Raw genomic sequence first — 15,375 nt, 5'->3', positions numbered from 1 at the left:
AATATGTTCACAATGTCACATATGTGCACTGGAATTGTACAATAAATCTTCCATTGAATGAAAATCATATTTCATTACGATCATCCATAGCTATTTTTTTTTATTAAAGAGTTTTAATAGATTTTACAAATGTTTCCTCTTCCTCTTCCCTCCCTCCGCCCCAGCCCTGCCCCCCTCCAATCCTCCCTCCCCCCAACTTCCCAGAGCAAAATACAGGGTATAAACATTTAACAATCATACACTAACATAAGCTAACTAACTTTAGCATCCTACCTCCTCTTGTACTTTAACTCCCCTTTTATTAAGCTAACTTTAGGGGAGTTATAGTTACAGTCATAGCTATTGAAATAGGAATAAACCCGCGATAAGAATACATTGGAAAATAACACAAACATGTGAAAATATCGTATCTCAGATCTGAGATAATGGATGTAATACATTTGTTCCCAAAAGGAACAATTGTTGGGCACAGTAGAAGCTTATCCTGAAAGGAGGGTATTAATCTCCGTTGAAGGGTAATAAAATAAAATTTAAAAATCAGCTTCTTTGAGTCTTGCAGCACAAGAAAACCGAAGTGCCTTCTATAAATGGAATTATATCCTGTTCTGCTGATGGCTACCTTAAATCAAAAATAATTTTCCAACTTGCCTCTAAAGAGGAAGTTAGAAATCGCTGCTAAATCTAAGACAGGGAACTCATGTGCATCTCATGTTTCTCACATTGTATATGAGATTGCAGGGGCTGATGACATCCTATATATTCTAGGCCAGTGTTTTTCAACCACTGTGCCGCGGCACACTAGTGTGCCGTGACATAGTGTAAGGTGTGCCGTGGGAAAAATTATTATATATAGTCAATATAGGCACAGAGTTAATTTTTTTTAACATTTTCTAATGGTGGTGTGCCTCGTGATTTTTTTCATGAAAAAAGTGTGCCTTTGCACAAAAAAGGTTGAAAAACACTGTTCTAGGCTCCCCATAGACCCCAGGGACAGAGGGAGCACTGTTTATCAGGTGATGGAGGAAAGCTATGGCAAATCTAGACAGCATCCTAAAAAGCAGAGACATCATCCTGCCAACAAAAGTGTGTATAGTCAAGGATATAGTTTTCCCAATTGCAATGGATGGCTATGAAAGTTGGACCATAAGGAAGGCTGAGCGCCAAAGAATGGAGGCCTTTGAACTCTGGTGCTGGAAAAGACTCCTGCGAGTCCCTTGGACTGCAAGGCCATCCAACCAGTCAGTCCTAGAGGAGATCAACCCTGACTACTCTTTAGAAGGCCAGATCCTGAAGAGGAAACTCAAGTGCTTTGGCCATCTAATGAGAAGGAAGGACTCCCTGGAGAAGAGCCTCATGCTGGGAACGATGGAAGGCAAAAGAAGAAGGAGACAACGGAGAATGAGGTGGCTGGATGGAGTCACCAAAGCAGTCCGCGTGAGCTTAAATGTACTCCAGAGGACAGGAAGGCATGGAGGAACATTGTTCCTCCAAGCCTCCAAATGGGGTTGCGATGGGTTGGACACAACTTCGCAACTAACAACAACAAAAAGACCATGGAGCCTCAGTGACAGAGTGGTTAGAGTGCAGTACTGCAAGCTATTTCTGCTGACTGCTCGCTGCCTGCAATTTGGCAGTTCAAATCTCACCGGGCTCAAGGTTGACTCAGCCTTCCATGTTTCCGAGGTGGGTAAAATCAGGACCCAGATTGTTGGGGGCAAGAGGCTTACTCTGAACCACTTAGAGAGGGCTGTAAAGCACTGTGAAGTGGTATATAAGTCTATTGCTATTGAGAACTGTGGTGGCCTGAATCTGTGGTCCAAAGAGACAAGAAGGCAACACAATGGTGGTTGATGCTCTGTTGTCAGAGTATGTGTGTTTCCTCCTCCTCCATTACCATTTATCAGGGCAAAGCTCATTATATAATAAAATTATTGTATTTATGATTATGATCATGATTTACTACTTATTGCTCGCATGGATACTGAGAGCTTCTGCAACAGAGACAAATTCCTTGTATGTCCAATCACACTTGGCCAATAAGGAATTATATTCTATATTGTAACAATACTCTTTGCATGAGGCATCTATGTAACTCTTGTACATTTCTGAAACTTTGCTACCACAAATCTTCTCTTTTTTGAAGAAAGTATATAGGAGAAGACAACAGGTATTCCTTCAAACGCACTTGCAAATACATCACAACCGAGGGAGGGTTGCTTCCATTACTTACGTCAGCAGGTCCAAAAGCTTCGTTGGTTCCACAGGAACAGGATAGAAGACCTCCTCTATGTGCCTCCGATTACAGTTTGAATAGGCCGTTGAAACGTAGACGAGAGCTTCGAGGTTCTTCATTTGGTGGGCCAGCCTCAGGAGCTGCTGGGTACCCATAACATTCAGGAGAAGAGCATCCCTGCTCAAGAAGGAACAAAAAGCTAGGATGAGGTCCTGCTGGTGAGAGGTCCTCTTGGCTCTTCTGAGAGTTGCCTCAGGAGCTTCAGAACACCTTAATGGCAAGATACCTCATGTAGTGTGGAGAAGACCACAGGTATAGTCTACATCACCTTATGAGAGATCTCTGCTAGTAGTGGAAACGACCGTGGCTTGGTACAAATTAGTTGACCAACCCCCTCCACCACCACCCAACAAATAAAGAGAACAGCATCACCTACAGTGAAGACAAAGTCCCCTTTTGACTACCAGGTGAATTTAAAAGATACCTGGACCCTGACTTTTAAGGCCATTTGCTTTTTGGCAATGGGAAAATCAGAGCCTCTCCCCCATAGTTCCTAAAGAGCATATCTGTTAAGGTAATGATGATTTAGTAGCTGACCAGCTGCTGTAAGGCTGTAAACCAAGATGATGAAATGAGAATGAGTCAGCAGGGTTAAGAAGCTGTCTATATAAGGGAGGCATGTGAGGGCTTCTTTCTCTCTCTCTCTCTCTCTCTCTATCATCTATCATCTATCTATCATCTATCTATCATCTACAGTTTGAATAGGCCATTGAAATGTGGATGAGAGCTTCGAGGTTCTTCATCTGGTGGGCCAGCCTCAGGAGCTGCTGGGTACCCGTAACATTCAGGAGAAGAGCATCCCTGCTCAAGAAGGAACAAAAAGCTAGGATGAGGTCCAGCTGGTATGAAACCAGGTCCAAATTAATCCTTTTGGCTCTTCTTTTTTTTCTTTTCATTTTCATACACTCACATGCATACTGTACATAGCCAACGCCATACAGCATTAAACAATAATTGCATCAATTCCTCTTTGTCAAAAATGCCCCAGAAAATAGAAACCCAATATAACTCTTCCGCTCTCCATACACCTCTTTCTTCCACCATCCTCCAACTTTCTATCTTTCCTCCATCATCCCCCTCTACCCTACTTCCCCTCCCCCTCTACCCCTCCTCTCTCCACATCCACTCCCCCCCTTCCTTCTCACCTTTCCCTCCCACCCTCTCTCCCATCCCTCTCTGCCCATCTTTCTTCTTTCCCACTCCTCCGCTCCTTGGTGTATTTCCGCTACATGTCAATATACTTGGCCTATCCTATTTTTAAAGAATTTTTTTTAAAAAAAAGGTTAGGTTAGGTTAGGTTTAATTTATTTGTATGCCGCCCTTTTCCCTGAGGGGACTCAGGGCAGCTCACAACTCAAAAGGGGAGGGAAAATACAAACAGAGTAACAAAAAAACATAAAAACATAAAAACCATACATAGTTAAAAGCACAACAATCATACCATTCGAAGTGGGGCAGCGAGTCTTTAGCCTCAGGCCTGTCGGAACAGCTAGGTTTTAAGGGCTATGCGGAAGGCCTGGAGGGTGGTGAGGGTACGAATCTCCACGGGGAGTTCATTCCAGAGGGTCGGAGCAGCCACAGAGAAGGCTCTCCTCCGGGTAGTCGCCAGTCGGCATTGGCCGGCTGATGGAATTCGGAGGAGGCCTAGTCTGTGGGATCTAATTGGTCTAGTGGAGGTAATTGGCAGTAGGCGGTCTCTCAAGTACCCAGGTCCAATACCATGAAGGGCTTTGTAGGTGACGACTAGCACTTTGAAGCGTACCCGGAGATCAACAGGCAGCCAGTGCAGCTCGCAGAGGATAGGTGTTACGTGGGTGAACCGAGGCGCACCCACGATCGCTCACGTGGCTGCATTCTGGACAAGCTGAAGTATACATGTGAAGTCACATTACATTGAGATCTAACACATCTTGTTTGGCTCTTCTGAGAACGTCTTCGAGGATTGAACATCATTTCACAGAGATAAAACTGCATTGCTGGATTTAGAAATCTCTCCTCCCTGGATTGACTTCAGTAGTATCTCATGTTTCATGGAGAAGACCACAGGTGGAATCTACATCTTCTTACAAAAGGTCTCTGTTCAGCGGTGGGTTTCACATTTTGTTACTACTGGTTGGCCTCCCGCGTGCGCCTGCTATGCAGGCATGTGCACCACTTCTGCACATGTACCCAGCCTTCCCCACGTGCGATTTGCTTTCGCACGTGCCTTCCGTGAAAACACCCAGCCTCAAAAACGTTCCTAAATAGGACGGTATAAAGCAGGGCCACCTGTGATTTCAACTACCAGTTTGGGCAAACCGGTCCAAACTGATCCGAACCGGCTTAATACCACCTCTGTCTCTGCTGTAAAATTGGAAATACCGTGGCTTGGTTGAATTTGCAAATTCTTTAACCAAACAAAAACCAAAACAAAGCCACCATCTATTGCTTTTTTCTTTGTAGCTAATTTTTCCCCTCTGAGAATGACTTCAGGAATGGCCCGAAGCTTGTGATAGCAAAGTGGTGATTTCCAACGAAACAAAGAAGGAAGGAAGGAGAACTTACTTCAGAGGCTCATCAAATCGAACCGTTGCAGCACAATGGAAGATCACGTTGACCTGAGGGAGCAGCTGCTCCATGTCTTCGGAAGAGATGGCTAGGTTTGGCTGGGTGAACTCAGCACTGATGGGCTTAATCTTCTCATGGAAATTGGGCCATTCTTCCCGGACTCTATCAAATACCTAGAGTTCGAGACAATAGTCGTGTAATTAATAACAAAAAATGCTCCAGGTTCCTCGAATCGAAATCCACTAAGATTTAATTTATTTTATATTATTAATATGCTGGCAGATAAAGCCAAAATGACTGCTGAGCAGATGTTTCAAATTTATGGGTTAATTTAAGAATATATTAGCTTTGGATATAATTTTAAAAAAATGTTTCTTACTATTAGAAATTCAGATTATATAAAGCATCACAGAGGAAACAAAGAGTACAGTCACCATGTGCTTTACTGTTCAACTATATAAGGGTAACACAAACAGGAAACTTTGCTTAGAACAAAAGAGAATTGAGTCTATACCAGTGATGGTGAACCTTTTTCTTACAGCGTGCCAAAATTGTGTGCACATGCACTATCCCGTGCGTACGCGTGCCCACTCAATCTCCTCGCCTACCTGTGCATGCACACATGACCCGGAGCCTTCCTGAAGCCTGGGGAGGGTGAAAATAGCTTCCCCTGGACCTTTGGATTGGCAAAAAATCAGCTGGCTGGCGCACGCATGTGCGCCAGAACTGACGGCTGGCATGACACCAAATATAGCTCCGTGTGCCACCTGTGGCACGCATGCCATAGGTTCGCCATTCACGGTCTATACCATAGATCCAAACTTGTAAATACTGCCATCCACTGGCTGAATATTATTGTAGTTGTTGCACAGAGATGCATTCCAATAATGGATTCCAACACTTACCATATTTTTCAGAGTATAAGATGCACTGGAGTATAAGACGCACCAAAGTTTTGAAGAGGCAATTTTTTAAAAAAAGGTATTTGCACCTCTGCAAACCTCCCAAAACCAGGCCATTTTTCATGAAAATGGGCCTGTGAGTTTTCCAAAAAAAGGCAAGAATAGACTTTAGGGGGGCTCGCAGACTGCTCCTGGGGGCTGGGGGGCAAAATTGAGCAAAGAACGGCACATGTGTCACTCATTTTTGCTCTTCCCAGTCCCCAGGAGTACTCTGGAAGCCTCCTAAAGGCTATGCACGGCCATTTTGGGGAAGTGGGAGGGGTTTCAGGAGGCAAAAAATGCTGTATTCAGTGTATAAGACGCACCCAGATTTTCAGCTTCTTCTTTGAGGGTAAAAGGTGCGTCTTATACTCCAAAAATATGGTACCCCCATCTGAAAATAAATGTTTGACGTTCCCTCTGAATATTTAAGTTTGATAGCAGCATCTCCCAGCCTACTTGTCTTTACGAGTGCTGGGTGAAGTAAAACCATGGATGTCATTCAAGAAAACTCATCTTTGCCCTTATGGATAGACATGCTTCCTCACCACAGCACCAAATGGACAAATGGCTCTGTATGATTCAGCAAAACCCTACCAGCTGCTACCTGTTTTTCCCCACCTTTGAATGTCCTTACCTTGCATTTCAGCATATTCTCTACCCGGGTTTGTATGGAATGTCCAGCTTTGGGCCGCACACACACATAGATGGCTTTCACATCGTGGCAAGAACGGAGAAGCTTCTCGACCAAGACTTTGCCCATAAACCCTGTGACTCCTGTAATAAGGACTGACTTCCCAGCGTAGTAAGCGCCAACCAAAGACATGGGATCCTTCATTTCCAAGTTCTTGGTGGCAGGATCTAGTAGGAAGACACATAATATCACACATACAATACAATACAATACAATACAATAGCAGAGTTGGAAGGGACCTTGGAGGACTTCTAGTCCAACCCCTTGCCTAGGCAGGAAACCCTATACTGTTCCAGACAAATGGCTATCCAACATCTTCTTAAAGACTTCCAGTGTTGGGGCATTCACAACTTCTGGAGGCAAGTTGTTCCACTGATTAATTGTTCTCACTGTCAGGAAATTTCTCCTCAGTTGCTTCTCTCCTTGACTAGTTCCCACCTCTTGTTCTACCCTCAGGTGCCTTGGAGAATAGTTTGACTCCCTCTTCTTTGTGGCAGCCTCTGAGATATTGGAAGGCTGCTATCATGTCTCCCCTAGTCCTTCTTAAACTAGACATACCCAATTCCAGCAACTGTTCTTTATAATTTTTAGCCTCTAGTCCCCTAATCATCTTTGTTGCTTTTCTCTGCACTCAGTCTCCACATCTTTTCTACATCATGGCAACCAAAACTAGCAATAGCAATAGCAGTTAGACTTATATACCGCTTCGTAGGGCTTTCAGTCCTCTCTAAGCGGTTTACAGAGTCAGCATATTGCCCCCACAGTCTGGGTCCCCATTTCACCCACCTCGGAAGGATGGAAGGCTGAGTCAACCTTGAGCCGGTGAGATTAGAACCGCTGAACTGCAGATAAGAGTCAGCTGAAGTGGCCTGCAGTACTGCACCCTAACCACTGTGCCACCTCGGCTCTGAATGCAGGAGTCCAAGTGTGGCCTTACCAAGGCATAATGAAGTGGCATTAACACTTTATAATGGATAGGAAATGGCTTCGAATATATGGGGACTGTAGGACAGGGATGGTAGGCATGCTGGTGCACTTATGTATGCCCCCTTTATGGATCCCCTATCACGGGTATAAGGTCTCCTGTCCAAGCATGGGGAGGGGGGTTGCAAGAAACAAATCAACTAATATACAACATGGCTGGAGTTATAACTGAATGACTTGGATGCCAAATATACCAACAAGTAAACACAAACAAATGGTGCATCTCCCAAATGAAAGATCCGTCTGCGAAATAAGATGAACAGGTTACGTTCGAAAGCTCGAACAAGTGAAAGAAAAGAAGTTGAAGAGCAAGAAGACCTGTTGAAAAAGCCTGGAGACTAAAACCAGTGGTGGGTTTCAAATTTTTTTTAGAACCTCTTCTGTAGGTATGGCCTGCTTTGTGGGAGTGGCTTGCCAGCCATGTGACTGAGTGGGAGTGGTTTGGCAGTCATGTGACTGGGTGGCCATGGCCCAACTTGTAAAATGTGATAAAACTCACTTAACAACGCTCTTATTGGACAAAAAAATGGAAATGGGTGCAAGAAATTACAGGAGAACAGATAAAATACAAACCCGAAATCTTTCTACTGGGAATAATCAAAGGGAAATATACAAAGAAAATTAAGTACATATTAACATGTCTGCTAACCACAGCTAGAATAGCATTTGCACAATGCTGGAAACAAAATAATACCCCCTCGGATGAATTAGTGATACAAAAAACTCTGGATTGTGCAGAGATGGACAAATTAACTCTGAAATTAAAAGATAAAGAAGAGTCGGAATATTACGAAATTTGGAACAATTGGTACAAATGGCTGCAAAACAAGAATAAAATTAATTAAGCCAAAAAACAATATATATAAATATATATAGAACTGTGTATAAAGTGTGTCAATATAGAAGCGAAATATTATATACATGTACAGGTATGATGACATAACAATGTTGATGTAATGACTGTAAGGTGTTGTAGAAGGGAAAAAATAATAAAAAACATCTGCTAAAAAAACAATAACGCTCTTGCTTAGCAACCAAAACGTTGGCTCAGAAACTCTGGCATTGAAGTGTGCAAGTCTTAAAGCTGTCAAGTTACAAGACCCTTCCACTCCTAACCCTTTAGAAAAAAAAACCAGGGGTGTTCAAACTTGACAGCTTTAAGACTTGTGGACTTCAACTCCCAGAATTCCTCTTCCAGTCATGTTGGCTCAGGAACTCTGGCATTGAAGTGTGAAAGTCTTAAAGCTGTCATGTTACAAGACCCTTGCACCCCTAACCCTTTAGAAAAAAATAACCCCAGGGGTGTTCAAACTTGACAGCTTTAAGACTTGTGGACTTCAACTCCCAGAATTCCTCCTCTCGCTCTTCATCTTGATGATGTGCGGATGGACGGGGGGAGGGAGATGGAACCGGTTCCAAATGGCACTGAAGATTTGTGGAACCTCTTCTATAGAAGAGGTTAGAACTGGCAGGAACCCACCTCTGACTAAAACATATGAAGAACGGTTGGAGGATTTGGGTTTTGGCTAGTTTAGAGAAAAGAAGGACATGGGGGGGGGGGAGAGCATTATCCCAGCATTCGAGAGCGTAAACTGACCCACAAGAAAGGCTCAATGAAGAGTGGAACAGGGAAGACTCAGGACAAAGCAAACTATGCCATGGCTGGTGCACCCACAAGCACACGCAGACACAAAATGCAACAGGCAAAGCTGCCTTAGAAAACTAGATTTGGCAAATGCTGTCTCTGCAAAGAAGTTGATGAAAACAATGGGCCACCTTGTTAGCTGTTGCCAGAAGATTGTGCAGACCGACTGTAAACAACAACAAAGGAGCAACAATGGTGTCCCAGAATATCTGCAATGCATTTAACACAATAGTTTCCTTTTAACAACATTCAATCCAATCCAATCCAATCCAATCCAATACAATACAATACAATACAATACAATAGCAGAGTTGGAAGGGACCTTGGAGGTCTTCTAGTCCAACCTCCTGTCTAGGCAAGAAACCCTATACTGTTTCAGACAAATGGCTGTCCAACATCTTCTTAAAGACTTCCAGTGTTGGGGCATTCACAACTTCTGGAGGCAAGTTGTTCCACTGATTAATTGTTCTAACTGTCAGGAAATTTCTCCTTAGTTCTAAGTTGCTTCTCTCCTTGTTTAGTTTCTACCCATTGCTTCTTGTTCTACTCTCAGGTATCTTGGAGAATATTTTGACTCCCTCTTCTTTGGGGCAGCCACTGAGATATTGGAAGGCTGCTATCATGTCTCCCCTAGTCCTTCTTAAACTAGACATACCCAATTCCATCAATTGTTCTTCATATGTTTTAGTCTCCAGTCCCCTAATCCTCTTTGTGGCTCTTCTCTGCACTCTTTCTAGAGTCTCCACATATTTTCTACATCGTGGCGACCAAAACTGAATGCAGGATTCTAAGTGTGGCCTTACCAAGGCATTATAAAGTGGTTTTAACACATACTGATGTTACTTTTAAATTTTGCACATTTAATACCATCAACATCTGCTAATCCCAGTTTTTTTGGAAAGGACTTGATAAGTGGATGAAAAATACCAAATCCAGTCTAAACATCTGACTGACCATCCAGCCAACCATAATCATAATAGGGAAAGGGAAATGTTCCCCTCGCACATATGTGCTAGTCATTCCTGACTCTAGGGGGCAGTGCTTATCTCAGTTTTGAAGCCGAAGAGCCAGCGCTGCCCGAAGATGTCTCCATGGTCATGTGGCCGGCATGACTAAACACCGAAGGAGCACGGAACACTGTTACCTTCCCACCAAAGGTGGTCCCTATTTTTCTACTTGTGTTTTTATGTGCTTTCGAACTGCTAGGTTGGCAGAAGCTGGGACAGGTAATGAGAGCTCACTCTGTTCCACGGCGCTAGGGATTCGAACCACTGAACTGCTGGCCATTCTGATTGAGAATCTCAGCGTCTTAGCCACTGAGCCACCTTACCTTTATAATCATAATAGTCCTCACCTAATGATTGACTGGTACAGCAACTGTTCAAGTTATGAAGATGAAGAAAAAAGTAACTATACAACCAATCCTCACCTTTTTCAGGACCATAAGCAAAAATATCTATGGAGATTCTCAGTCCTCCAACTCATGGTTGTCCCGAAGGTGCTTTTTTCCAGAAACCACTGTATTTTCTGGTTTTTCTTTGAAGATATTTTGCTTCTCATCCCAGGAGCTTCCTGAAGAAGTTTCTGGGCTGAGAAGTGAAATGTCTTCAAAGAAAATCCAGTACTACATTCAAAATAAATATAGGACTAAGAAACCCCAGATAGCAAGGAATGTTACAACTGATCTAAAATTAGCTTCGCAAAAGGGGAGTTAAAGTACGAGCAAGGGATGATGCTAAAGTTAGTTAATTTATTTTGGTAGATGGTTGTTAAACGTTTATACCCTGTATTTGCTCTGGGAGGTTCTGGGGGGGTGGGGTGGGTGGGGAGGGTGGGAGGTGATGTGGGGTGGGGGGTGGAGAGGGAAGGTATATATTTGCAAAACTCTTTAAAACTTTCAATAAAAAAAAGAAAATCCAGAAAGTCCAGTTACTTCTGGAAAATAGCACCTTTGGGACAACCATAAGCACAGTGTTAACTAAAGGGCTAGTTTGTTAACCATCTCCAGAGCTAGCCTAAGAAAGAAACTAGGGTTCTACCACAAAACCGCGGACGACAAAATCGCGGTCGACAAAAGCGCGTATGTGACGTCATCACAGCGCGACGGAAAAGATCAAAAAATGTAAAAATAAAGCAAAAACCTTACCCTAACCCCCCCCAAACCTAACCCTAAACCTAACCTTAAACCTAACCCTTAACCTAACCCTTAACCTAACCCTAAACCTAACCCTAAACCTAACCCTTAACGTAATGAAAAACCTAACGCTAACCCTTAACCTAACGCTAAACGTAACGCTAACGCTCTAACCCTAAACCTAACCCTTAACCTAACCCTTACCTTTATGTAATTTAATTTTTATTTCAATTTTTCGATCTTTTTCGTCGCGTTGTGATGACATCACATACGCGATTTCGTCGACCGCGGTTTTGTGGAACGCGGTTTTGACGGGTCACGAGAAACTAGAGTGTCCTTATCCTCTAGGCTCAACCCTGGCCCGTTCATTCAAGTCCACCTTCAACATTCAGACCACTGACTGCAAAGAGAAAGCAAGGTGCCATCAGCGTAAACCACGATGAAGGCTCTTTACAATCATGCCATTCCTTCTATTCAGTTCCTACAAAGGACGCCAGGTTAGGAGGAAAAAGACCTTGCCATAATGGCTGAGTGAATGCTGTCTCCACCCCACCCTCCAATATCTGGTTTGTCTCTGGAGCAAGTAATAGCAATAGCAGTTAGACTTATATACCGCTTCATAGGGCTTTCAGCCCCTCTCTAAGCGGTTTACAGAGTCAGCATATTGCCCCCAACAACAATCTGGCTCCTCATTTTACCCACCTCAGAAGGATGGAAGGCTGAGTCAACCCTGAGCCAGTGAGATTTGAACAGCCGAACTGCAGAACTGCAGTCAGCTGAAGTAGCCTGCAGTGCTGCATTTAACCACTGCGCCACCTCGGCTCTTCAAGTCCAGGACTCAGTGCCTTACAGCCCCCGGCCTATCAAGAGGGCAATGAGAAGCCATCCTATGTGATTGGTGCACTGCATTCTTCCTCATTGACCTGGACTTGAAGACCAGGGAAAGTTTATTTATTTGGACATTTATATTGTCGCCAATTCACAAATGGCAACTCAAGGCAGCTTAAAGATAACTACAAAGGATCTCCTCGCACATATGTGCTAGTCGTTCCCAACTCTAGGGGGCGGTGCTCACTTCCGTTTCAAAGCCGAAGAGCCAGCGCTATCCTGAAGACATCTCCGTGGTCATGTGGCCGGCATGACTAAACACCGAAGGCGCACGGAACACAGTTACCTTCCCACCAAAGGTGTTCTTATTTTTCTACTTGCATTTTTACATGCTTTCGCACTGCTAGGTTGGCAAAAGCTGGGGTAAGTAACAGGAGCTCACTCCGTTATGCAGCGCTAGGGATTTGAACCACTGAGCTGCTGATCTTTCTGATTGATAAGCTCAGCGTCTTAACCATTGAGGCAATATGTCCCTGTTAGGTGGCTTACAAGAATATAAAACCTCATATAAAAACAATAAAACTAATAAAAGTGAGACCAAATTAATAAAATTTAAGTTGAGCTTAAGTTTCCTTCAGAAACCCAGGAAGGGTTTCTTCTCATCCAGGTTAGTAAAACTTCCAGCCTAACCACAGGGAAGCATTCCATACACATTTGAACCATTTCCATTTGCACACCTTCCAATTCCATAATGACTCGGTGGCTTACAAAAGAGAGACAGAGAGGAAGAGAGGGAGGGAGATAGAGAGAGAGACAGAGAGAGACAGAGAGAGACAAAGAGCGAGATAGAGACAGGGAGAGAGAGACAGATGAGGAGAGAAAGACACACGTGCACACACGCGCGCGCGCACACACACAGATAAAGACAGAGACACAAAGAGACAGAGAGACAGAGGTAGAGACAAACAGACAGACAGACAGAGATAGAGAGAGAAAGGGAGAGAGAGAGAGAGAAAGGGAGAGAGAGAGAGAAAGGGAGGGAGAGAGAAAGGGAGGGAGAGAGAGAAAGGGAGAGAGAGAAAGAGAAAGATAATGACAGAGACACAAAGAGTCAGAGAGACAGAAGTAGAGACAAACAGACAGACAGAGAGAGATAGAAAGAGAAAGGGAGAGAGAGAGAGAAAGGGAGAGAGAAAGGGAGAGAGAGAGAGAGAGAGAGAAAGGGAGAGAGAGAGAGGGAGAAAGAGAGAGAGAAAGAGATAGCGAGAGAAAGAGAGAGAGACAGAGACAGAGACAGAGAGAGAAGCAACACAGATAAGTAAAATCACAACCAACCAGAGGATGAACTCAATATTTGTAACACCTGAAACCCACCCCTCCCCCCAAAAAATCAGCCCTTACTCACCAGATATAAGTGGATTTAAAAATATATATATTATAGAATTGTGTCTTGGGAGAATGAGAGGGAATCTGTAATGTGCTCTCCACAGTTCAGTTTCTAAATCTTCCTATATATATAACAGGTGTGGCTAAGCAAGATCATGTAGATGCGATTACTCCACCATCCTTGATTTCATAATTCTTGACATTTCAAAAGTTAGAAGAAAAAGAGGGTTGAAAATAAACCAATTAGTTAGCTTTCATCAACTAGTTTCTCGAAGATTACGTCATTATTCTAAGGTGTCTTCAGGGAAGCCTCCTGAAAGTCCCTGAAGGTCTAGAGGACTAAAAACGACCCTACAAGCAAACCAGTCGTTTTTCGTCCTCTGGAGCCTTCAGGGAAGCCTCCTGAAGGTCCCTGCAGGCTCCGTAGGACTAAAAAGAGCCCTATGAGCAAACCGGAAATGACTGCGCTTATGGCACATGAGCCATAAAGGTTCACCATCGCTGCTCTAGTGTAATATAACAACAAATCCCCATTCCCACCCCACTCCAGGGGAAGGATACTGCAAAATCCCCATTCCCTCCTCATTCCTGGGGGAAGGATACTGCAAAATCCCCATTCCCACCCCACTCCAGGGAAAGGATACTGCAAAATCCCCATTCCCTCCTCATTCCTGGGGGAAGGATACTGCAAAATCCCCATTCCCACCCCACTCCAGGGGAAGGATACTGCAAAATCCCCATTCCCTCCTCACTCCTGGGGGAAGGATACTGCAAAATCCCCATTCCCACCCCACTCCAGGGGAAGGATACTGCAAAATCCCCATTCCCTCCTCACTCCTGGGGGAAGGATACTGCAAAATCCCCATTCCCACCCCACTCCAGGGGAAGGATACTGCAAAATCCCCATTCCCTCCTCATTCCTGGGGGAAGGATACTGCAAAATCCCCATTCCCACCCCACTCCAGGGGAGGGATACTGCAAAATCCCCATTCCCTCCTCACTCCAGGGGAAGGATACTGCAAAATCCCCATTCCCACCCCACTCCAGGGGAAGGATACTGCAAAATCCCCATTCCCTCCTCACTCCTGGGGGAAGGATACTGCAAAATCCCCATTCCCTCCTCACTCCTGGGGGAAGGATACTACAAAATCCCCATTCCCACCCCACTCCAGGGAAAGGATACTACAAAATCCCCATTCCCACCCCACTCCAGGGGAAGGATACTGCAAAATCCCCGTTCCCTCCCAATCAGCTGGAACTTGGGAGGCGGAGAAAAGATGGGGGTGGGGCCAGCCAGAGGTGGCGTTTTCCAGTTCTCCAAACTACTCAGAACTATCGATTCTCCAGAACTGGTCAGAAGCTGCTGAATTTCACCCCTGGTACATAGATTGTTGCCTCTTACTTGGGTATTGTGTGTTGTTATCCTAATTTGAGTTGGTTACTATTGGAAAAGGAGAACCTCTGAAAGCCGAAAACTGCATCTGAAAGTTGGAAATGGCGAAAGTATCTCTAAATTAGATCATTGCAAGCTGGGTTCAAGGAAGTGAAATGGATGTGTCACCCTGCGTCAAGTGGTTGTAAACTAGATGACTAAGCACACACCTTAAACGGCTCATTCATTCATGATGAACTGAGCCGATGCGTTTGATTGTGGTTGCTGTGGAGCAATAAATTATATGTTATGAATATTCGTTTACAGTTTATGCTATACATGGTGTCCTGACAGGTCATCTGATTGCTTGATTACATACCATCAACCTAGAAATAATGTCAGCATAGTGATTATATGCCATTAACTCATTGTGGACACTTAGTGACTAAATAGATAATCACCCTGTAGGCTGGATGTGGCCCATGGGCCTTGAGTTTGACACCTCTGGTATGGGTTATCCCTAGGGAGTTCCTAGGGAGTGGGCGGCATAC

The 15,375-nt window shown here is 44.1% G+C and overlaps 1 protein-coding gene across 1 annotated transcript in view; it reads right to left on the bottom strand.

The window, feature by feature from the left end:
• Window positions 1–13,537, bottom strand: part of LOC148044190 (fatty acyl-CoA reductase 2-like) — a 36,014-nt gene extending 22,477 nt beyond the window's left edge. The window contains exons 1-4 of the mRNA XM_087722567.1: window positions 13,472–13,537; window positions 6,419–6,642; window positions 4,838–5,013; window positions 2,231–2,410 (exon numbers count right to left, since the gene is read on the bottom strand). Of these exons, the coding sequence (XP_087578693.1) occupies window positions 2,231–2,410; window positions 4,838–5,013; window positions 6,419–6,619 (557 nt within the window). The 5' untranslated portion in view covers window positions 6,620–6,642; window positions 13,472–13,537. The remainder of the gene's footprint in view (window positions 1–2,230; window positions 2,411–4,837; window positions 5,014–6,418; window positions 6,643–13,471) is intronic.
• Between the last annotated feature and the right edge of the window lie 1,838 nt (window positions 13,538–15,375).

The sequence above is a fragment of the Thamnophis sirtalis genome, unplaced genomic scaffold, assembly GCF_051295495.1.
Source record: "Thamnophis sirtalis isolate CommonGarterSnake01/CBP01778 unplaced genomic scaffold, rThaSir2_p1.2 scaffold_9, whole genome shotgun sequence".
NCBI classification, from domain to species: Eukaryota; Metazoa; Chordata; class Lepidosauria; order Squamata; family Natricidae; genus Thamnophis; species Thamnophis sirtalis.
The sequence above is the reverse complement of the archived record's forward strand: the minus strand, read 5'-3'. Positions and strand labels throughout refer to the sequence as shown.